Source organism: Echeneis naucrates, chromosome 20 (genome assembly GCF_900963305.1).
Source record: "Echeneis naucrates chromosome 20, fEcheNa1.1, whole genome shotgun sequence".
NCBI classification, from domain to species: domain Eukaryota; kingdom Metazoa; phylum Chordata; class Actinopteri; order Carangiformes; family Echeneidae; genus Echeneis; species Echeneis naucrates.
In genome coordinates this window covers 3,190,807-3,214,861 of record NC_042530.1, presented here as the reverse complement: position 1 = coordinate 3,214,861, position 24,055 = coordinate 3,190,807, and the positions used below count along the sequence as shown (strand labels likewise).

The following is a 24,055-nucleotide window of genomic DNA, read 5'->3' as shown; positions in this document are numbered from 1 at the left end:
ATGGCGTGTGAAAGCAATAACAGAGGAAAAGATCCAGATCCTGAAGCTAAGGGCCTGAAATTCTGTGAGGTGCAGTGTGAAGAGGCAACAGTAAGGGACGGGATGGAGGAAAGAGGAAGAGATGATGACTATGAGGTTTTTATTGTTTCCAGCTGGGCCCGGGTGTGGCCATCATGGCCTCGAGACCCGCTGGGCTCAGTTCTGCACTGAGTCCTTCCTTCTCTAACCCGTCTGCCAAGTGGTCTCTGTGTGCGTTGTTGTGTTTCAGCATGCAGTCTAGCACAAGTCTGTCTTAATGGAGCTTTGACTGAGTTGTGTCATTTTGTTAAATTCACAGTTAAATAGTTTCATTTTGGGATTTGCGTGCAGATTATGCGCAGTTATCTTCAGGATACGCATCAGCTGCTATGGGACTCAAACCATTACAGGATGAAATATTGAAATATTTTCACTCAAACTACACTAAAAATGGAATGTGCATTTCCAGGCTGGAAATCAAATGGGACACTTCCTGGGTTTTTTTTATTGTTTGCTGTGACTACCAGCAGTTTTTGACATGTTTTATTGCTTGTTGAAGGTCAGCTGAGGTAGACTGATGGCATCTTTGTCAGCACTTTCTGTGCGTATATCCACATTGTCATCAGTGCTGTCTCACTTTGTCTGGTAGTCTTGCACCATCTGCATAAAAGTTGAAAACGTTCCTCACATGACAAAAAAACGGTTTTCTAAGCACCTGAAAATAAATGAATAGCTGTTGGAGAACTTTCCCTGTTACTATTCATTCATTCATTCATCTTCTACTGCGTATCTGTTCTGCAAACTCTGCAGAGTAAGGCCCCAGCCTGCGACCTTCGTATTGTGGGGCGACAGCGCTAACCGCTATGCCGCCGTGCTGCCACCCTGTTACTGTGTTGCACCACATTTTTGAAAATAATTCAACAGCGTACAAATAGGATGGAAAAAGCAATGAAGACATCCAAAACAGCCAAACATCCACATAGTTACGGGAAGAAAACAGGCAGCCAGATGGACTGTGAAACGGCTCCATTAGTGAAAATGCCAGTTTACATGACTTGAATTGGCTTGTATTAGCCAAACTAAATTACAAAGCATGGATTCAATTACATAACATGATGCTACACTGCAAACAGTAACTTTTGTGATCGCTTTGATGGATGGAGTCTGACGAAGGGATGTGGGGTGGTCAGTTTTGTTTCTCTGTGCATGACTTGGTTTTGGCATATATGAAAGATAATGAAAGTGTCACTGACAGGCATGTCGCCACAGCGCTTATAAAAACGCAGCTTTTAAACCAAAGTATGCAACGCTCGCCGCACAATCCTCCTCTGGCAGGCTTTTGGTCCAGTCCTCGGTCGTGTGGTTTTCCCTCCTCTCTCATCGCTTCATTATTCAATTAAGCAGTAAAACACATGTTAAGCTTAACGTTAACCACATTGAGGATCCCCCGTCGGGACGAGAGCAGTAAAGATCAACCTTGGGCTCTAATATCATGCTTCATCAGAAGAGATGAGACTCTCAGCCTGGTTTCCACATAAAGGCCCGAGTCGATGAGGGTGATGCCGCTCGACGGGTGCCCCTAGTAAATACCTTTTGGTTTGTATGGTATGACTGCAGAGGCTGAGTTTTCCAGGTCTGCGGTGGATGAGGTGCAAATGGATTGAAAAGGAAGAAATCCTAAGCAGAGGGGACGTTTGGTTTCTACTAGCTGTTGTTTCTGCAGAGGCTGCTGACTGTAACATCCAGAGCACTCAAGCCGCATTCGCCTTTGAGTGTGTGTGTATGTTTGTGTCGAGGCCAATGGGGCCAAGAAGCAGTGGCGCCTCAAACTGTGATGCTCCCATTCGTCCCACTGGGAGCATCCATCAGCGCAGCTCACGGGTCTGATTTGATTGATTGCTCTTAAGTGGCTGCACACGGACGCACATGTGACACAACACACAAGCACGCCATCATAGAGCAGTATCACGTACACATTGCATAAATTCACACACCTCTCAGACGCTCTTATTCTGGGCCTTTCCACAGTCCCTGCATTCCACTGGCCGTATCTCACCGAAGGCCCCAACTGCTTTTAATCAGTTGGGTCACGAGGCGCTCCAGATGGGCCTCAGTGTTGGGTGGGACTGCCGGGGACGTGGTTGAGGAGGAGGAGGGGGACTTGAGCTCGTAATAGTCAACATATTTGTGCCCCCTCTCCTCTGCATCCCCTCCCGTCTCGTATTGCGTCACCCTCCTCAGAGACCTGTGCTGGACAGCGTGCGCTGCCCTGGCCCCACCGTCTTCTGTGCATGCATCTCTGAGGCTCCCACTTTTCCAGCATTTTACTAGCTAACATTTTCCATCATCATGTGCATGCTCCGAGTGTTTTGAAAAGAGCACTGTGTGCTTTTGGAGAGCGTCATTGCAGGATGTGCTTTTATAGTCTGAGAAAAGCTGTAAGTGTACGTAGCAATTTAGTGACACCCCCCCACAGATGTCTGTAATATTGAGTTCATTGAGTACATAATGTCTTGATGGAGACGTGGACCATATAACAAAATATGTTCGGAATGTGTATTGAATCTCTTAGCACAGGAAGCATTTGTCTAACGAGAGTAGGAATGAGACCTCAGGGATGTACCGGCATCATTTCTGTAAAGCTTCAACGCGTCCTATTTCGTGAACATGGGGACCAGAATGCACACGTGCAACCAGTTCAAGAGGTCAGCAGTCTAATACCAAGATATGACGGCGAGGATCTTTGTGGCCGGTGTAATATTTACTTTCTTTCTTGCAAAGCAGCCAAAACAACAAACAGTATACACACTGTTTTGCAGAGTAATTTCTGGTCCTTGTCAGCTTGTCATTATGCTGTCTCAGGCTTAGATTTGCTTTGACAATATTTACAACCGTTACCTGGATACTGCAGCACTAATCTCTCCTTTCCTTTCTCCCCTCGTCACATCTCCCCCGCACTGCTGAGATCTCGTGTTACGGGGGCTGACGTCACCTCACTTTCAGCACAGGCCTGTTGGGTTAATACCCGCAGGACGCATGCCTTGGGTGAAGGTCACAACACAACTACGCTGCAGGAAACGTCTGGGACAGTCCCACATAGCTGGAGCAGAATGAGATCTAATGCAGTCGCGGGGTTGTTCTTCAGAGTTCATCCCCAGCAGAGAGGTTCCTGTCCTCTTACCGAGATGCGGCTTAGATTTCATGAACTTGGCAAGATCTGGAGCTCAGCAGCTGCCCCATGATGCCGCCATGAAAGTCAATGTAGGATAGAAAGAAGAACAAGAACAAGGGAGAGACTTGGTGGGTTTACGTGAGAAGAGCAAAGTTAGGTGAACTCGGAGGTTCATGCATGTGTCTGTCAGGGGTTTTCCTCCTAAGACTCAGCAATTACAGCACAGGAATTCATTATGAGAGGGGATACTACAGCAGCAAAGTCCACACAGAGTGCTTTAGGAGGATAGAGGGATTGGTGAGCAAAAATCAGATTTTAACATACAAGACCATTATTTGTTTCTGCTTTCCAACCACGAGTTACCACTGTTTAAAACGCCATCCGCGCTCCTTCCTTTCCTTTATTACAGAGAGAGAACATATTTGTTGTGCCTTTTTGTTGCAAACTAGTCACAGACACTGTGTTTTGCTGCCAGCACACTGCAGTAAAAGCCTCAGGCAGCAGAGCGTGGATATAATGTGACTCCTGCCACTATTCCTGACGCCATGGCAGAACATTCCTGTCAATGAGATTGACTGAGTGAAGTTCGCCCAGTTTAGCAGCTGATCTCTGCTCTCCTAAAAGGATTAGAGTGGTTGTACCTACAGGGTAGACAGTGGGCATCCCTTGACAGTTGACTGTATGTCTGCCAAGACGTCTTGGACTCACCTGCACTTTTGTCCACGTACTGAATTTGTCCACTGAGCTTTGGATTTAGTTAACCCCCTGCTACGTTTCCTGTCCGTCTCCTTCCACTTTCTCCACACTAGCCATTTAATCATGACTTGTTGCGCTGTAAACAGTCCTCAGCCCTCTCACTGGTGCCACTTGGCAGGTTCAAAGACGGTCCACATGCCATTGATAGATTCATCCAGCTGCTTTCCCCTTTACTTGACTGGAGAGTAAGACAGGTTAAAGGCAGGAAGCTCTTCACTCTGATGTAACACGCCGCTTTATGGGAGGATACATTTATTGCTAGGAAGAATAAAAGCCTTAGTTGTTTGATGTCAGGAGAGATGAAATGAGTCTTTACAGTTGCAGAAAGCAGTAAAAAAAACAAACACATTACTGTTTTGAGTGTCCTGTTAATTAATGACATGTGGCTAACTGACTTCTCTGGTGGTACCCGCGTGTAACCCTCAACCTCTAACCTTGAAACCCAATTTCATTTTACTTTCCAGTGAAAGCTGTGTGTGTGTATGTATATACTACAACTTGTTAAGCTTTATTGTGTGTGGGTGCCATACAAAAGTCCTTTCTGTCCTCAGTAGAAATCATCCCCTCTATCCAGCAGATTAGAAACCAATTTAGTGCTTAATCAGTAGCTCCAGCTCAGGCCTACCATCATCAATGACTTCTTCAACATGACGCACACATACACACACAAACAGGCTCATATGCGCACACTCCTGCCCCTCCTCCCACACGAGCCAAGTGACAGTCAGTGTGGTTTGCTGGTGAAGCCATCTGGCCTTCAATCTGGGCTTGCAGTACCACCAGCAGCCCTCGCTCTCCCTCGTCTCACAGTCGCACACTAGATCCTAGTACAAACAATGGCTGCTGAGTCACAACTTTGGACTTTCATCAGGATCAGTGTAATAAGCCTGTATTTTTAGAAATCAACACTTAATCTGTGAATAGTTTTGATTTAAATGTTTTGCTGCCTCTAGGTTGGATTGCTTTTGTTTGATAGTGGCTGTTCCTTTAGAAGGCAGGTGATGTTTATTTGCTTTTGCACATATTTGTCTACTACATCTGTTCTCTTGCATTTTTAAAGGCTGCTGCAAGTAAAGCTTTTCTCTGAAGGACAAGAAAAATATAGTGATACAATGAATTTGCATTGAGAATTCCCCTTTGGTGTCTGCAGTCAGTGAAGGTATTCAGAATATTTACGAATGTAATGGTGATAATAATGGTCGTAAAAGCACGTCCATGTCTCTCTTTGGATACACTTGTGCATCAGTGCATTTAATGGGCTTCAGATGGTGGTTTCCAAAAGATGTGCCAAAGGTATGACGACTGTCTGGTGCATGTTTAACAGCATATTTGCAAGAAGGAGCTTAGCTCAGTCAGCGTCCATATCACTGGAAGTCTACGAATAGAAGTGACAGTGTTCATCTTAAACTGATCTGATTAAGCCAACATCAGGTTTGAAAATCATCATAAAGGCTTTTCCCCGCTTGAGCTTCGGATTCACATTTAACATGTGTTCACACTAGCATGACGACGTGGTGGAAAACGACAAGTACTCAATCATTTCAAATGAGTTGTGGGAGAGTTGCACCAGGCGTCAGAGCAACATCAACCAGGAGACGCCAGTGACAGCTGAGTGGAGATACACCACGCAAACGGCTGCAGGGGCCAACAAAGGGCCAGGAAAGTGCATCTTAACAACACAGATTATTTTGCTCACCAGTTGCCGGTGTTAGCCTGAGTCTTTTGGGGAGCCTATGATGCAATTTAAGACTTTGCAATGACATTTATTTTTGTTAATATGAAAGAACTGAGTTAAGTGTCATGGTGATGACAAAACACAACATTTCATGGATGCTCTGATTGGAAGAAATGATTTTGAGCTGCGGCTCCTTTAAGGAGTTGTTTGTGCTTGCTTCTTTTGTTTTTGTGGCGTGTTTCATGATAAATGGCCATGTTTGTGGCGTTTTTACACTTGTGATGGAAAAAAAAAAGATTTTTATGTCGATGAAAACAGTTACATCTGCGTGTCTGCTAATAACAAACAAGGCACTCGTCATGCACTTTTGAAGTTGCGTAATGGGTGTGTGCGACGGGAAAGTTAAGAATACATAAGAGCACGCATTGTTAAGCGATCCCTCTGTAAGGTTCCTCATCAGTCACCTTTGACCTCTCAGAAATACAGACAGACACAGCGCTGTGGATTCAGGGGTTTCAGTGCCTCTGGACAAACATGGGAGGAAAACATTCCAGTGAGGAATGGCTGAGCTGATCCACACTTTGAGGTGAGGTGGAGAGCTAAAGAGTCTTTTCTCCAGCTCGTCTGGCCTTGCCCCTCATTACATAACTGGGTTTTGTTGGACAGACATAGAGTACAGAGTGGAACAGGCCTAAGAAAAGCAGCAACTGTCGTACCTTCAGCCGTTAAAGGAGATGCCACCTGGGTAAACAGCTGAGGCTGAAAGTATGCTTTAATCCACTGTGATACAAGTGCGACGGGCTCTTTTGTGTACAACTGGATGGACTTTTCATTCAGGAGAACGTGGGATGTCTGTCAATACATTGCAGGTGCCCGGCTTCTTGTTAACACACAGACAGACATCAAACGGCACCAGTTCTCAGTACCGTTCTCCGCCAAGTGACGTTAGCTCTCAGCTGAAAGGCGACATTCTTTTCTCCTCAGCTAATATAGGACATTACTGTTCGGTCACACCTGCCCCGCCCTGCATAAATCCCATGTCTGTCTGTGCGCCTGCAGCAGGTCACATGAACTCTCTTGAACCCGACTCTGAACAGCAGTCCTGCCTGACGTTAGTATCTATCATCTCTTGGGGCTCTCAGTTTATCTGCATTCCCTTACTCCATCGTGAATTCATGACTTTATCTCATTCCTGACCCTGAGCATCTGATTTCTTCCGAATTTGTACCTTCTGCTCCCAGATGCCCGTGTCATGTTTTTATCCCCGTCTTTATAGACCTGAACCTGTAACCCCAAGCCCTAGCTCTGCACCGGAGTGAAAAGCACCAGCTGACACTAGACAGCAGCTCAGACGTGACGCTGAAAAAATCTCTGATTACAGACGGGCTGATCCTCAGAATTACTCAGACTGTAAATCAGACCTGCATCCTTTCCGAGATGCTGCCAAAAGCACTCAGGAGGAACGCCTTTGCCTGCAGCGCCACAAAGGCAGCAGACCGACATGTCGAAAATTTTCGGGAATCTTGTCGGGTCTTTACCTTGCCACATCAAAGCTGGCTGTTTTGGTGACACATTGAGTTGTGGGGTGAGTGAGGATCTTAACCATAAAAAGACTGCGGCTGTGCAGAGATTTTGGAGGCCTTGGATCCAAACACCAGCATGGTTCCTCAGGATGAGATGCAACATGATGTCACTGAGTCATTCTGAGGGCGTGCATGTCAACGTCTTATTGGATGAAGCTGCTGCAGCTAAACACGGAGGTCTGAAATACACTTAAGGACGCCTGGGGGGGGGGGGGGGGGGGGGGTTACAGAAGACACACCCATTGGCAGGAGAGTGAAGGATGAAAGGAAATGGATCAAGGAGGACGGGAGGGCTGATCTGCAGTACTGTATGTGCTCCAAGTCAGGCCATGTTTACTCAGGGGAAAGCACCGTGGTGTTTTCCACAGACCCTCAGTCCTCCCTCAGACACTACAGACATCCACAGTGACTCAGTGCGCATTTTGTTGAACTCTTCATTGCTTTTTTCTGTCTGTTTCTCTCATTTTCCCTCTTGCTGTTTTCCCTTACTCTCTCCCTTGCTTGCTGGATCATAATAGCAGTGTAATTTACAGCTCTTGGTCAGCCTGGGGCTGTGTGTGTGTGGTTATGTGTGCTTAAAGGGCGTGTCCTACAGCCCTCATCAGTGTTGGCTCCAGTGCAGAGTGCCTCTATTGTCCCACACCAAATCTCTTACAGTCCACTGAATACCTTCACAATAACGCAATGGCATTAGTGTAGTAAATAAAAATGTCTTTTGGCGTGTTAATGTTAGACAAAGCCAAATTATAGCTAGAGCATCAAAACCCCATTCGTTATTTAAACTGAACTATTAATAAACAGAAATAAACAAAAAAAAGTTAGCATTTCCAAAGACCCAATAGTCATTGTCTGTTTTATCCAACCTAAACTCAAAACCCCCAAAACTGTGTATTAAGTTTGAGATATAAAAGAGAGAGAAGGTCACCTCCTACTCTTCTAGTTTGAGTGTAATTATCTGATGCTTCTAATGAGCTAATTGGGGAATCCACAGGAAATAGTCACTCTAAAGAACTTTTGTTGAGGAACTTCTTGCAGACTCGCCCTTCTTCTGCCCAACTCCATCACTGGGATGACTCCCAGCGGTGATAATTACAATCACGGGAGCCGGAGCTGCTGTTTCGGCTGCAGCTTGCTGTAACCAGAACACATGCTTTCTGCCACTGCACGTGAGAGTAAAGTAAACATGAGATTACCAGTCATGGCCAAAGGGCTCATATCAACGTGAATATTTCATATTCCGTCGTGTTGTAACGACTATTTTTAGAGTTTGGGAGCATCTCTGCAGCCGCTTATGAATTTTAAATGGCAGCTGTGAATATTTCACCAGTCGACCAGAATAGCGAGGCTGGATGCAAACACATCCAGCATGGATGCTGTCATAGGTTATTGACTTCTTTATTGTTTTCCTGTTTATTTAGGAAACATGATCAAAGTTATTCAGTTTATGATGATAGGCCAAGGTTGAGAGTTTTAATGTTGAGCGTCCAGGCTGAATTATCTTCTTATGTTTGAAGTATAATCTTTCTCATTTTTTGAACTGCTTCTAATGGATAATATGGCGCTTCTAATGGATGTATAGGAAGTGTGATGTTGCAGTGGTGCATCATTGTCAGATTAATAATTTCCAGAGACTGTTTCATAGAATTTTGAACAAGAAGGAAGGATATCTGGTAATTTGGTTTGAGTGCTGTGAATCGTGTACATTTGATTGAAGGTGTATATAATATCTCACAGATGAGGGCCTTTCTTAATGTAGCCCATCATTAAACCACCCTGTCTGCTTTAACTACGTTAATGGCGCTCCACCAGTTCAGCTGTAGAGCTGACCTGGGCTGTTTTATCCCTATTTGAATGAATGAACATCATAATGAATGAGATTTTATTAAGCTGTGTGTATTCATCTGATTTGGCCCTGCTCTCCCTCCACGCGTGTTGTCACCAATTACGCTGTAATTATGCGTCCGTCAGGCGGGTGTCTGGAATGAATGGACCCTCCACCGTCAGCCTTCCTCCTCGTCTACAGCAGTCCAACCTCAGACCTCAGAACAGGCACTTCTAAGATCAGCTTACACCGCTGCTATATGGGCTCTTTATGAAGCATGCTGCGGTGTGCTAACGGCAGAAATCTTTTAAAGAAACCTTTCAGGCGGCTGGAACGGCTGAGTGACTTCGTTTACATTCAGGGCGGACAGGTTAGTCTGTATGTCCCATTCTCAAGCATTCACCGCTTTGCTTCTTGAATCAGGTGATTGTCCGAGTGTCTGATTAATGACGTCTGTGTGAAGCTTCCAGACGCGGCTGTGTGGAATTCGTGGCTTTTGAGAGAGAACAGTGGTGTTTTTTTTTTTTTTTTAAAGGGTGAATCCTGCGTCAACCGACCCCGCAGAGCCACGTTGACTCTCAAATCCTGTCTGACGTGTTAAAACTGACCCATTCATTCACAGGTTAATCCCTGCTCAGTCACACAACACCTGCTACTGCGACTGTAGTTCAGACCACTTCAGCCAGCCTTGATTATAAACAGTAGATTTTCCCAACAACTTCAAACCTATGAAAACTAGTAGCTGTTGTGTTTACACTGGAGACACAACATGCTCACAGGGTGGATGAATTTAATCATTTTGGCATTATACTGAAAGGTAATTATCCTCAGTCTTCTTTCATCGTGTTTGTACTTGCAGTCAGACTACTAGTAAGTGCCAGTGCCATTGTCAGTTAATCCTTTATATGGTCCAGATACAACAACAAGCAAGTATTCTGATCCACAATTACAACAGCCTAGTTGCATGCTTGTTCACTCTTCATCTCTAAGCCAGGCAAGGTTAGCATTGCGTGCAAGCAGGGTTGCAAAGCCAGGCGAGGTACCGACAGATTTACCTCAGACTGTTTATCACACGTCCCTGTCAGTCCGACAGGAGTGGAGCTGCGTCTTTATTAGCGCTCCCTGATGGTCTGAGGCTGTTCCCTCGCCTCACCTCTCCCTGAGGGAGGAGGAGAAGAGATGCAATAATTAAACATCGACAGACAGTTTGTGTGTTTTATTTTTTATTTTTTTTTTTTTTTCCCAGATTCGAGGTGTGTGAGATGGGGTGGGGCTGGGCTGTCATCAGAAACATATTTGCTCCTATTCTGGCTGTCTGAGAGCAGCTGCTGAGGAGTGAATGAGCAGGCTACTGAATGCCTGATTGGCAGAGGCATTTGTCTGAAAGTGTCTAGGGACCTCTGGAGACAATTGTCCCGATCACGCAGCGCTCCTTCACCGCAGAGCTTTCTAATACACCATGCTCATGACCCCCCCCCCTTCTCCTCTCCTGGGCCCAGGGCTTTTGTTTTCCCTCGTTAGTTTTTTGGGAGATTGTCCAACGCTTGCTGCCGTCTCAGCCTCAGCTTCGCCTTGGAGGAAATCCCCCGAATTTTTATTTTCTCTCTTTCTCTCCTGGACATTTGAAGCTGTTATGCTACACAGATGGTCTCCATAGCAAACTGTGAATTTTGATTTGTTGTTTTTGCCAGTGGATAGAAGTTATTCACTGGCTCATAAATACGTCGTGGGCATGACTCACAGGGGGCTTAACTGAGAAGCTTTGGAGTTGTTGCGTCATTACTTGTATTTGATTTGGACGCTTTTAAAAAATGAAAAGAAAAACTGCCAACTTCCTCCTTACAATCTCAGCATGCATGAAAAAAAAACTGTTATTGTATCGTTAATGGATTTTAACTTTCAGGACTTGATGTGAGCTTTGGCATTTTTTGTAATATGACCTATTCTTTTATTAGCAAGGAAAACATTAGTTCTACTTTGGCACTAAGAAGCATAATAAAATAATTAAAGTGACAATCAGCCTGATAGAATATATATATATATATATATATATATATATATATATATATATATATAATATATAATAGACCAGTGGACACAGTTTGAATTGAGGCATTTCTGGCAGCCAATGTTAACACCAAATCTGATATATCTGTTTTTATAAATCACAGTGAAAACAAATGGAGAAAATCTGTAAACCTCTACATTTGTTTGGTACATCAAATGGCCCTTTAATGATTTTCTGTCAGACAACTAACTGATGAATCTATAAAGCAAACCCTGTGAGACCTTATGAGGTTATGATTTGTGAAATCTGCTTTTAAAAACCAACCAAAATCGAAACTGCCTGTTTCTGATTCTGAGAAAAAAACAAACAAACAAACAAAACAGTTTATAATGAACAGCTTCCCTCTCTCACTTTCACGTCAGTCTTTGTATGTGTACAGCTTCTCTCCTTCCTCTTGGTGAACTGGCAGGTGAGACTACAGTAAAATGATCTTTTATGTCCCTAATTGAAAGATCTGACTCCACTATTGTCTCTTACGGTTGCGTCATCAGCCTGAAACTAAATCTGTCTGCTCCAGAAATCTGCCTGATCAGCTCTTCTAGCAGTGTGCTGGCTCTTCGGGGTAGTAGATCGTGGGGTTCATACCCCTCAGTACCCCCCGAGGGCTGTATGAAGAAGGGCTTTATGGGTGTGCAGTGGTGTGGGCACATAGTCGGAGCAGTCTGTTCCCTGGCCCTCATTAGCTAGTCCTTTGTTACAGTAAGCCATACCTCGCGGAGCCCAGATGCAGCATATCCAGATTAGATCTTACACCCTCCAGGAGTCCTGAAAAGCCACCCCCGAATCGAGCCTAATCCCCCTGCAAGACTTTCTCCTTTCTTCTGGCTCCCTGTACCACACACACACAGAGCAGCAGATACATGAAGTTGGTCGCACACAAGGACCAATTGAAGACTTCAAAATTACTCATTGTAGTTTTCAGAGCCCCTTCGGTGCTTGTGTCTTTAATCCCCATCCAGAGGTCCCGTCAGCTGCTTACCAACGACGGGCTCTTTTTTTTCTTTTGTCACACAAATCAGAGCTGCAGATAATCATCTAATAAATCCTCGACTCGAAAGATTTGAGTAGATTAAAATGAAATGGCATCATGAAACAGCCTGGTTTCCAGTGTGTTGTGCCATAAATGTAAACATCTGAAAGAAGTTCCACAACTTGGAGAACACAATTATGGTTGCAAGTGTTTGGATTTTGAAGATGTTTCTGTGGTGAATGTGGGTGCACAAAGCCGCTGCTCGCTCTTTTAAAAGTAAAAGACAGGACAGCAACTTTTCCCCTCACCAGTTTAGCTTTTTTCCACATCCCGAAAACTGGACCTGTGTCTTTTGGTGTTTCAGCACATCATAAATGTGTTTATGTTTTAGAGACTGATGAGTGGTCTTAAAAAAACCCTCACACCATTTCATGAAAAAGCTTGTCAGTTTATCTTCATTTCACCACAGCCGCAGTCTGGATGTTGTCTTTGGCTTTTCATGTGACGTTGTGTGAAGCCACAAGGCCATTTGGAGAAATATCAGCAGAGGGACTACAAGACCGAACTGCACTATGCTGGGCGCAGTGGGCGAGTGCTGACGGAGCTACAACAAGGGGGAGCGACAAATGCCCCAACCCTTAATCCTACAACACCCTCCACACCCGTTGTTAGAATTTCACAAGTGTCTGTGGCCACGCTTAAGTTGATTTTATCAACAGGACTGCACTGTTATTATTTGTTATTGCTGCTTCTCTTGCACAGACAGCAATGTCCAAACTTTACACCTCTGTGTAATCTAATAAAGTTCTTCAAAGCATTTTCCTGGCTGGTGTTAAAAGAGCCGCAGCTAGTTTATCGCATGTGTGAACACGTCACCTGTTTCTGTGTTTATATCTGGTACAGGGAAAAAAAACAACAACAACAACTATTCAGAACATTTTAGTTGTGCAAAGTTGTGTGGACCGATTGTCAGTATTGTTTAACAACTTAAGAGAGAGACTCCGTTCACAGACAAGTGGACACATACTATATACAGAAAGTCATAAATGAGTCATCAGGACTTCTGTAACTTTGTGATGTGACAACAAAGCAGCCCAGAGTCAAGTCAGAAATGTACCCGCTCTACTTATTTGATTACCGAGGAAGCAGTCACTATTAGAGCTGCAGAGCGAAGCCTGATTTTTGCTGAAGAAACACTGCAGCCAACAATCTATTCAGAGGTTTCATCTAATCACATCAGTCTCACTCACTCCCACATATCATTCAGTTTTTAACTTAATGGCAGATCAGATAAATGCTTCTGTATCGCCATGTGTTTAAACTACTTGGAGCTGCTCCAGCAAACTTTAATTTCAGTGCAACTTCATCTGCTATCAGCGCAGGGACAGACCTTGTAAGTGGCTGTTTAGCCTGCACAGTAGTTAGAGGAAGAGAAATGATGATATGTGTATGTCCGGAGGAAAGAGGAGCGATTTCAGCATTTAAACACTGAGCAAGAGCCCTGTTTGGTAAATCGGAACCTTTACTACATTTACTCGCAGAAGGTTATCTGCATTGTCCTAATAGCTGCATCAACTCAGCTCAGATGATAAACTGTGACCCAGTTTCCTCACTAGTAAAACAAACTTTGCCCAGCCAAACCCAAAACACACACACACACACACACAAAAATCCTCCCTTTCAAATTTTGCTCTGTATTTGCACATCAAGCCGTAGCAAGCATGTCTGTCTGCAAGTCCTGCAGGATAAATTGACAACTCTGGTGTTCAGTCACTTCAAACGAAGTCAGGAGAAGTGAGATGGATCACCAGTTTTCAGCCTCAGATCACCTCCACTCTATTTGCAGATTCCTCACAACACCCGTAGACACTCTGATCTATACATAAACACAGACACAACCCTTGAAATCACAAAAGCGGCCCACAGTCCGGTGGACGACATTGTTGTGGTCTGGTTTGTTGCCCCGGCAACAGCATAATATTTCTGGGCGACATGTCTAGTTTTTGTGTCTGCATGGCATCGAATCTGTCTCTTAGCCAGCAGGAATTCCATTGAAGGTTTTTTTTCCCTTATCATGTGTTTTAGATTTACAGGAATGCACAGACATATATGACGTGGGTTGAAACCATACAACAGTCTGAAGTGCATTAGTGGAGGTAAGAAGTCTTGCAGCGGTTTGAAAAATGGCTGTATTGTTTTCATATATGGCTATTCTTGTTAGACTCCCACAAGTCAAGTGTCTCGACTGGCGGTTGGTGTTTGGCGGCTTCTATTTCTGCCGTCTTTTCCGTACAGAATGCCACATGCTATATCGAGCCGACTGAATGTGGTAACAAGATGCTCATAACCAAATGCTGAGAGGGAACATTCCACCGTCGGGTTCCTGATGTTGTTTTCATGGTCGCTGCAGTCGCGGACGGCAAATATTCCTCAGAATTAAAATTAGCCTGGCATTTACGTTTTAGCCATTTAGGAGGAAGCTCTCATCTACAGCGATGTTACAAACCACGCCGACTGCTGACTGATGTGCATTAGCTGTTGAAAGTAATGGGACAATATGTCTAAATAAAAACTCGCCCCTGGAGAAACAAGGAGGTGTTGAAATGCAACATGTACTAAACCTGGATATGTGTTGGGGAATTAAGCATTTAGTAACAGGCCTGATGTTGCTATAGGAGCGCTTCAAATGCTCCTGAGAGCCCTAAGATGAAAATGTGATTAAATATTAAATTGATGTTTTGGCCCTACTCTCTGCTGGAGAAAGTTTGACTAAAAGGTATCAGAGCCGACTCCCAACCATCCAACAGCTCCCTAAATAACGGCGGTTGCCAAGCCTCAGTAGGGTGTTTGTTTAGCTTGAAGGATTGAGGATTTATTCCCTTGCGTACATTGCTGCGCTCTTATGTAATACTACAAGGTGAAATGTGAAGGGACAATCAGTGGTTGTAAGGTTTAGGTGGATGCTGTTTGTTTGTGATTACGACACCACACCTTTTCAGCAGAAATACAAACACTCATTTGGAGTTTATTATTGCAACGTTTCTATTGTTCCTGTGTTTTTTTTTTTTTTTTTAAGATGAGCTTCATGATGAAACAATAAATCACCTTTATAATAGATGAAATATCTTTAAACGTTGAAGGGATACATACGTCTGCACAAATCGTATCACAACATCAGAGTCATACATCTCTTTTAAATTGGACCCTGAAGTATTCCTTGAAAATCATACATTAAATCAACTGAATTGCAAAATATTTTCACTCAGCATGTCTCTGCTACGTTGTGCAATAAATAATTAAGGTAGCTCATAACTTAAAAACTGGGGCTGCGGAGTAGTTTAACTACATGCCGGGCTTTGTTTATGAACCAATGTTATCTGTATGGTCTTTATAGATAGCGAGATCAATAACTAAACACCAAATATGCTGTTGGGGGCTTTTGGCTGTGCATTTTTGTGCCTTCTGGATTTCACAGGACCCAAATGCTTCCTTATCTGTATTAGCCCCACTTGACTTCTTCTGCTAGCTGTGAAAACAATCCAAGTCATTCCTGTCTCCTGGCGAGACGAATGTTGTAGAGCCCATGTTTCCCACTAATAAAGACCTTCTGAATGTTCTTTTTACATAACCCACCTCCGACCTGTTGTGTGTGTCGTATGATTTAATGATGAGACTCGACATGTGAGTCTGTCAGTTGTGCACGTGTGTTGGCCAAAGCACAACAGCTAAAACTTTTAAAGGCTGGCAGCGGAAGATGTGAGGTAGTGGGGGAGAGAGCAAGCGAGTGAGATGAAGGAGGCAGGAAAGGAAGAGAATTGACTTCAGGCTGCCTGGTGTGTGTGTGCGTGTGTGTGTGTGCATACTTCAGAGAGAGGTTTGTGTGGTGAGTGGGTGGGTGCGTCATTCAGTCGGCCTCGGCTCTCTGGAGTGCACTCAGCCACTGTGTTCTTCTCTCGGCTGAGTGGAAACATCATGTGTCTGTGGGACGTCGTGAGGACCAGCCCTGTTTCTCCAAGCTGAGTCCAGAAGAGAGAGGAGTAGCAAAATGAACGCAACTACGAACTTGGAGTAGGCTAACCAGAGGAAAGGTGGAAGTAAAGGACACAGAGCTTTTTTGAGGATCTGGTTTTCATCCGTTCTAAGCTGTGGTCCTACCATCCTCAGACCTGGCTATGCCATGCTGGCCCAGAGGAACGGGCTTCCTCCGGGCTGTAAGGCGGTTCCACTGAAGGATCACCCAGACCTGCGGGACGTGGATGTGAATGCCGAAGGGTGCTGCTCCCTCTCTCCCTCCCCATCATCTGGAGGTTGTCCCTGGGCTCGGCTGGCTGGGGTGGATGGCTGCCTGTCGGAGCCGTACTGCCTTTGGTTCCAGCTTTTGGCCAGAGCCTACTGGGGTGAAGTTGAACTGGGTCTCACGAGTCCCAACCGCAGTATATCCTGGGCTCGGCTACGAGAAGCCTCCAGGAAGAACTGCGTCCGATCTCGGGTAAGGACAGTCATGTTATGGGAAACAGAAACCTTTGGATTTCATATAATGAGTTTTGGTGCATTTAGGAAGAACCTTACTCACTTAGAATATGAGTTTAAGGGCTATCAGAGGTTTATAGGTTCACATGGAAGGATTTGAGCGGTGTGGGGTGGCTGTATATTGTTGTGCCATCTAAGGAATTTCGTGTGCGTCATCCTGCTCTAAAAAAGCAGTGTAGTTTTTGTGTAGTTTTTTGGTTTCATTAAGTTTAATGGGTTTCTACGGTGGACTCAAAGTGACGCTGTTTGCTGTCAGAGATACTCAAATGATAACGATGCAAACTGCCCTCCCTGTGGTGTGGACCAACTTATTGGTCGGTGAAGGTGAAAGTGGAGAACTGAAGGCTCATTTTCCTATGTCACATTGAATGAAGATGACTAATGTGGTCAGACAGGGAGCGATGTTTGGAAAGAAAACGCAAGAATGAGAGGGAGTGAAAGCGCTGGATCTATGATGTCAGACGATCCGGGGTGACTCACAGATTAAAAAAGACGTGCCTTAAGAAAAGCTGAGTCCACAAGTAATTGCATTCAGATTCACTCCTGTACATAAAGAAACATGCAAATGCACCGTCCTGCAGGCTAAGGCACCATATGGCAGCACACACATCAAACCCTGAGCAGCGACTGTTTTAATGAAGAGATTGCATACATAATTGAGGAGTATTTATCAGGGAATTGTGTGAGCTTGTTGAAGTCAGACTTACAGTTCTGCCCTTTTTTTCCCCGTTGTCGGGACCTACAGCAGTCCAAAGCAGCTGTAAGTTTCCCTTCTGATGCTTCTCCTGCTGTATAATTCAACATGTTGAACACATAGAAAGAAAGAGATGGAACCCCTCTCTCTCTCTCTCTCTCTCTCTCTCTCTCTCTCTCTCGCTCACACACATGCACCACCACCATGGGGCATTTAAGCCAAATGGCTTAGCTATTGCATAATAAGATATTAATTTTTCAGCATGAAAAGAAAACAAACAGCAGAGTTTGACTGTGCTCCTTCCCCCTCCTCTCCACTTGTCTCCTCTTTCCTCTCTCGGTTACATTATGGACGGTGGCTCACTTCCAGCTCCACACCGCTGGGGTATTGGTGGTGATTTCACCAGTCAAACCATTAAGCCCACACCCATCCGTCTCTCTGGAGGCCTCTACATCTGCTGCTCCCAGGCAGGCAGGCAGGCAGGCAGGCAGTGGAGAGGTGTGGAAGGAGTGAGCCAGAGGGGCGTTGGGAAAATGTCTTTGTTTTGGATCCATACCGAAGATGTATTTTGGTAGGAAAAGAGCTTGTGGAGCGATCTGGGCTGAGGCTGGAACTCTTGGCAGGCTGGCGTAGCCCGGAGTCACTGTGGTAGTGTTAGCAATAACCGCTAATGCACGCCCTGCGGTGCAGTGGTTCAGCTCCGTCGTTATTTTGATGATGGATGTGACAGAAGTCTCACTGCTCTGACAGTTCACAGCGGCAGGAAAGATCAGAGATGGTGTGATACAGCGGTGATTGAGAGTCACAGACTCCTGTTTTTTTGTTTAAGTTCAACATAAATATTGAGTTTAAATGGGAAAATTTTTAAAAAAGCAAGATGCGCCCAAATTCCAATCCTTGGATGTCATCTTTGGTTATAATTGAAAGATATTATGAGGAATCTGACTGTCTGACTGTCAAACTACAATTTTGTGTGGTATTTAACCCATTTAGCTCTTAAATGTGACCACCTGTGCTGTGTGTGTGTGTGTGTATCATAGTTTTGGTAACATCGGGGTCAGGAATTGTGGGTTGACTCATTGTGACTCACTGTATTTTCTCCAGTTGTGAACACTTTATCCCCACCTTTTTTTTTTCTATAACATTTAACATCTGAGTTGTGTGGCTCAAGTGGACCATGTGTTGTGTTATGTAGGCACAAACGTAATGTTACGCAAGCCGAGAGCAGCCCGCTTTCAAGGGCTGTGTGTATTAGTCATAGTAAGAATGTAGGAATGGGGAAGATTCGGCTGTCCTCAAGCAAACGTGCCAAAATAGCTCTGAATGTGCATTAACTGGAGCCATATGTGTCTCTGAGGGCGGTATAAAAGTGGCTTAAATAACAATCCTGATTATTTTGACAGATATTGGCATCACTGATGTTAACCAAAATGTAAGAACCAAATAATTTGACAATATTTTTGGCCTCCATCAGCTGCAGTGTAACAGTTTCCTAAGAATATCAGGTGTGCAGAGTATTTTTTTTCCCTCTTAATTTGCTGACAGGTTTTATAAACGCATACAACAGCACACTGTAAGCGGAGCTTCATGCAATGTGCTGGGATTTGAGACGATTTTGTGGCAGCTAAGAGTCAGGAAATGACGCAGTTAATCAGCAGAATAATCCCACGATGAACTAACCATGTTGTGATACTGAGATCACCAACATTCGTGGAGCCTGAGCCAACATATTTTTGGCTGGTGTGCTGAAAGTGTGCATCAATTAGTGGTAACATTTGTAGTGACAGACAAGACAACACATCCCACATGCAAAAGCAGCCTTTTTTTTTGATTATAGTTTTATGGGTTATTTATGCAGAAACAACCTGTAACTAATACTTTCACAATGAGCACTTGTGTCGCCTCCCGAAAACACAAACCTCAACCACAAAGTGACACCTTGTTGTTCAGCAGAAAGTTCAACAGCCAACCTTCCTCTGATAGCTGTGAGGAGACGCCAACAGGGGATTTCTTGTATTTTTAAATCAATATGATGAATTGGATCTGTGCTCAACCACAGGCTGCTTCATCTGTGACAACACACTTTGATTTGTTTTAGCAGAATTACTTTGCTTTCCACAGTTACCAGGGGTGAAGTCAGAGGAGGGATTGTTCTTTCATGTGGCTGTGAGTTTGCTCTCCACGGTGAACACGGAGAACTAGCAGTTTTACAATCAGTGTGTCATTATTTTCACAACCACATTTGATTTCAGTGTCTCATCTACGGCAGTGTTTCCCATGCGAGGGATCCCAAAATAAATATTTAGGGGGCAGTGATGAAGATTTGAGGAGAAAAGGAGAGAATAATGTTTCTCTTCGTCACGAGAAAGCAAATGAACGTATTTCACAAATATGTCTGGGGACTAACACTGACTTTTATTTATTTATTTATTTATTTTCCCGTGTGCTCGTCATCCTTTCAGGCCAAGCAGAAGGATGGGCGTGATCAGAGCGAGGCTTCGGCCGCCGCCTCTCCGGGGGGAGAGGAGGAGCCTTTCTCCTGGCCGGGGCCGAAGACGCTTCACCTGCGCAGAACCTCCCAGGGCTTCGGCTTCACGCTGCGGCACTTCATCGTCTACCCACCTGAGTCTGCCGTCCACAACTCTCTGAAGGTGACACCACATTGTCTCACACTGGGACCTTCACAGCATCTGACGTACTTCAGAGCCAAAAGATTCTGACGGGTTGAAGAAAAAAAAAACAAAACTTGCTGGTGTTTTCAGGGTAAACAAACTAATGTTGAATCAAGTGATGTAAGCTCAGTGAGTAGTCAGATCTGACTCCATTCAAACACTGTCACACGTCTGAGCGCAAAGGGACATTACATTAGAAACAGATGAACTGATCTCAGATCACTGGCAGGTTTTTCAGTTGTTTTAGGAAATTGAATTTGATTTCATGTGTAGTTTTAGATAGCAGTGACTTGTTTTGAACTGAAACTGATCAGCAGAGAGCTGGGGTGAACTTGTACTGGGCTTGAATTTTTTGACTGAACCGAAGCTTCTCTCCAAAAACCTTGCTGCTTCTTGTCCTCTGTGCTAACTCTGGCCTCCCTGTCAAAAGCCTGAAAGTTATAACTACAGGTCACAGTTCCAGATTATAATCACGAAACTGGTGTTCGTTTAGCTTTTCAGTGTCTGTGTTGATTAGAAAACAGCAGATGTGTGAGACACGAACGGATATTATGACTGTCAGCTGCTGTTTGAGCACGGCCCCGAAACAACACCAGCACTATTGGGTTAGTAGAGTTGCGTCCAAGTTCAATACTACATAGTAATCTCATACTTGTCATAATATATGCTAACTTGTCATAACGAAGATCCGTTCATGCATTGTTGTGGTTTTATTCTTTTGTTAAGTGCCTTTGAGGCCATTTTCTCGGGCCGTGAGCAGCTTTGTGGGTCTTGGGGAGAATAGTTTCCATCAATGACACACAACCCTCACTGAACATTAGTCTGCAGCTGTTTTGATTGGAAACAGTCAAAGTCACCTTTTTCTTTTTAATAAGGAATCATAAAAACTCACTGATTGTTGCTTCTCAGTTGTTGATGGTGCCGTTTGTTTTGATTTGATGGGAAAGTGGAAGTAACGTTTTGTTGTTGTTGTTTTGTTTTTTTTTTTTGACTCGAAGATGTCACTTTAAGTTTTCAGACTCTGTGAAGGAAATTTGCTTTATTTTTGTATATTTTTGGACTGAACAATTAAAGGATTAGCTAATGTTTTAAGTGGACGTTGTTCAGACACACCACTTGGGTCGTTTCCATTTTCATATTGCCGTTCAGATGTGTCTCGGCATCGCTGGCCAGACTGCGGTGTTTTGTAATGTTAGTGGTGCTTGTACAGCGGGGTTTTTCTGACTTGTATCATCCCACCTGGGAACTCTGCCAGCCGTCCTCTGGATAACATCAGAACCAATCTGCCCTTTGGTATTAATCCTGACGTGACAGCACTTCCGGCTCCTAATGGGCATAGGCTGACACAGACTAAAGGGCTTTGGGTAAATACGACAGGGCTCCTCTAATGGGAAAACACGCTGGTGTTTCAGGTCAGCTTATCGCTGCCTGCCTCGTATTAGTTTTTTTAAGTGATAATTCAGGATAAGTTGGGTTTACTTTTCTCTGAAGTGTATTTTGACAACGTCCTCTGTTTGCACAGAAGGATTTCCTTCGAAGTTAGTGTAGTATGTTGAGTTTATAGCTCTTGGCTGTGGAGGTGCATGTTGAAGGAGACACTATGGCACAACAGTTAGCCTCTCTCTCAGTGGCCTTCTTTGGGTTCACAGAGTTGTTCAGTGCTTCTTTTGTCTAATTCAAACGTTTTGGATTTGCACTGAGCTGATAAAAGATGCATACAATATAACATAAAGGCAGTAAATGTATCTTAAAAAAAATTCTGCCAAGAAACAAGAGTTTAGCATGAAAGAGGCTGTCTGACCCTCAGCCAGCTGTCTTTTAGTCTTCTTATCATAAGATGGGATTCTGGGAAATGTTTAAACTGGAACCTTTTAAATTTCAATCCGTCAGGACACACTCACTGTAACTCCTAACCAGTTCTCCCGTTACATAACCCCAACTGACAGGAGGATGAAAAGAAAAAAAAATAAATCTTCATCCTTGTACATTCATTGCATTTCATTATAATTACTTTAAGGATCTTGGATCAGAGCTCTTGACTAATCATGATTTGAGGATATTGGTGTTGGACCGAGGAGGTTCTGGTGGTTTTAAAGAAAGCCTTGGGAGAGCAGGGAGTCTTCAAGGATCCATGGACAGCATGTGTGTCACTGAGGGGAGGTGGATTAAAGCAGGAGTGGTTGGATTTTATCTGGAGCTCTGAGGGAAATTAAGATTTCATGTGGTGAGGAAATGAAGAAAAAACATCCAAACACACAAACGTAACTATCAGGTGGCTTATTTTCTGACACAGATGCTCTGCACCGTCACAAGTGTTCACTCGACCGCACTAAGTTGTAGGCTTGAATTTGGAAACCCTTGAGGTTGATTCTTGTTTCTTAATACTGCTTAAGCTCTTATTCAGTTATTTCTTTGGTGGTTTGGTTTGGTTTCATAGACCAAATAGTCTAATGTGGCAGGGGAAATTATTCCAAGGTCACATCTTAACTTCCCTTTTTTTGTCTGAAGAGCAGTGGAAATCCTGAATATTTTCGATTTCCAGTGCAAACAGAAACATTTGAAGCAGTAAATATTAAGACACTTTTGCTTGTTGAATGACTCCAGCTCAATTCTGCTGATCAACTCATTAATGGATGCATGAGTAAATAAATGACAAACTATGATGGCTTATTGTATTTACATTAATCCATCATAAACATATCTACATGTTAATCTAACGTGTCTCTCTTTTCTTCCAGGATGAAGAGAATGGCAGCCGAGGTGAGTGTGTGAACCTGCACTTTTTATTTTAAACTGCTGCATTGGGAGGTGGGGCCTCAGGTGCTGCAGTGAGAACAGCACAAAAAACGTTCAGTCCCAGCTTTTCCTAATCAGGACAGACAGACCAATAATCTGATCCACTCTCTCTCCTCAACTCAATAAATGAATTTCGAGTTTTGTGTCTTTCGCTAACGTCTCATCGTCAGCACCGGGGGAATTCACCCCCCCCCCCCCCCCCCCCGCTGACGGCTTTGGGTCAGGAAGTGCTCCTAAATCCAGTGTACACAGTGTGCTGCAGGTGAAGCTGTCACACGGGTGGTGTCATGCTGCACGTTGTTGTTTGAGTCTTTAGTCGTTGCTGTTCAGCGCGGCAGTCAGAGCTGAGCTGTGAGCTTGGCAAGGCCTCGGCATTCCTCAGAGCATCCGGCTAGTCAGTCCAGTCCTTCAGTACTCTGCTCACGTCTGCGGCACAGTGTGAATGCAGGAGGATGGCTCTGCTGCACTTCATTAGAAGTCCCTTTCAAACAGCCCTCTAACACGTTTTTATGTCAGTGTAGCAGAAACGAACCCAAAACATATGTGCAATGGCACTCACGTTGCAAACACAATAAAAATAATCTCTAACAATCTCAAACAAAATCACTTTTGTTGTTTTAAGTGATTTAACGCAGTTGGATTCTTTCCTCTGACTCACTTCATATAGATTTTTTTAATAAACTAAACTGACTGTTGAAAACAACACGGTTCATTTCTGGGAAAAGCACAATTGTTTTTTTTACTTTTGGTTTGTCTCAAATAAATAGGGAAAAAAGGGAGAGGGACCCCCTCCCTACGAGCTGTTTGTCTAGCCTGTGAAGCATCCAGACTCCCACCAGGTGTGATTCAGTGAGTTGTTATGTCATGAGTGGACAGTGAAAGTGAAGAATTCAGGGTTAAAGGAGAGTGAACGGAGTCCTGTTGTGATAAAGCTGACTCTTAAACACATCTGAACAGGAAATTGAGAGATTCCTCTAAGTGTCACTCATCATCTCTCTTGGCTCTCTGTGTCACATTCCTCACAGCCACCCTCCCCTCCCTTCCGTCCCATTTTAACCCCTCACCATCTACCCACTTCATTCAACACAGGCCTCAGAACATTTAACAACTGACAAACACATGGGGGGCTGCTGTGGCGGGAGGAAATCCTTCACGGAATAAACACAGCGAAGCATTGTTGCATTTTATGAACTTTGATTTCAGAAAGGAGTCCCCCGGCCAACTACTGTGACATTGTGTGTGTTTGTGTGCTTATGTAGTTAAATCTCCATCCATTGCAAAGAGCAGGACATGGCAGAG

General features: G+C 44.1%; 1 protein-coding gene across 3 annotated transcripts in view; it reads left to right on the top strand.

Annotated features, from left to right (window-relative positions):
* arhgap21a (Rho GTPase activating protein 21a) overlaps nucleotides 1–24,055 on the top strand; it is a 67,467-nt gene that overhangs the window by 13,363 nt on the left and 30,049 nt on the right. For 2 of the 3 annotated variants that reach the window (XM_029529000.1, XM_029528999.1), the window contains exons 1-3: nucleotides 16,021–16,553; nucleotides 19,751–19,939; nucleotides 22,699–22,720. In XM_029529000.1, coding sequence (XP_029384860.1) covers nucleotides 16,242–16,553; nucleotides 19,751–19,939; nucleotides 22,699–22,720 — 523 coding nt within the window. In that variant the 5' untranslated portion in view covers nucleotides 16,021–16,241. Of the gene's footprint in view, nucleotides 1–16,020; nucleotides 16,554–19,750; nucleotides 19,940–22,698; nucleotides 22,721–24,055 lie in introns of those variants that run through there. The other variant, XM_029529001.1, reaches the window with a different exon arrangement.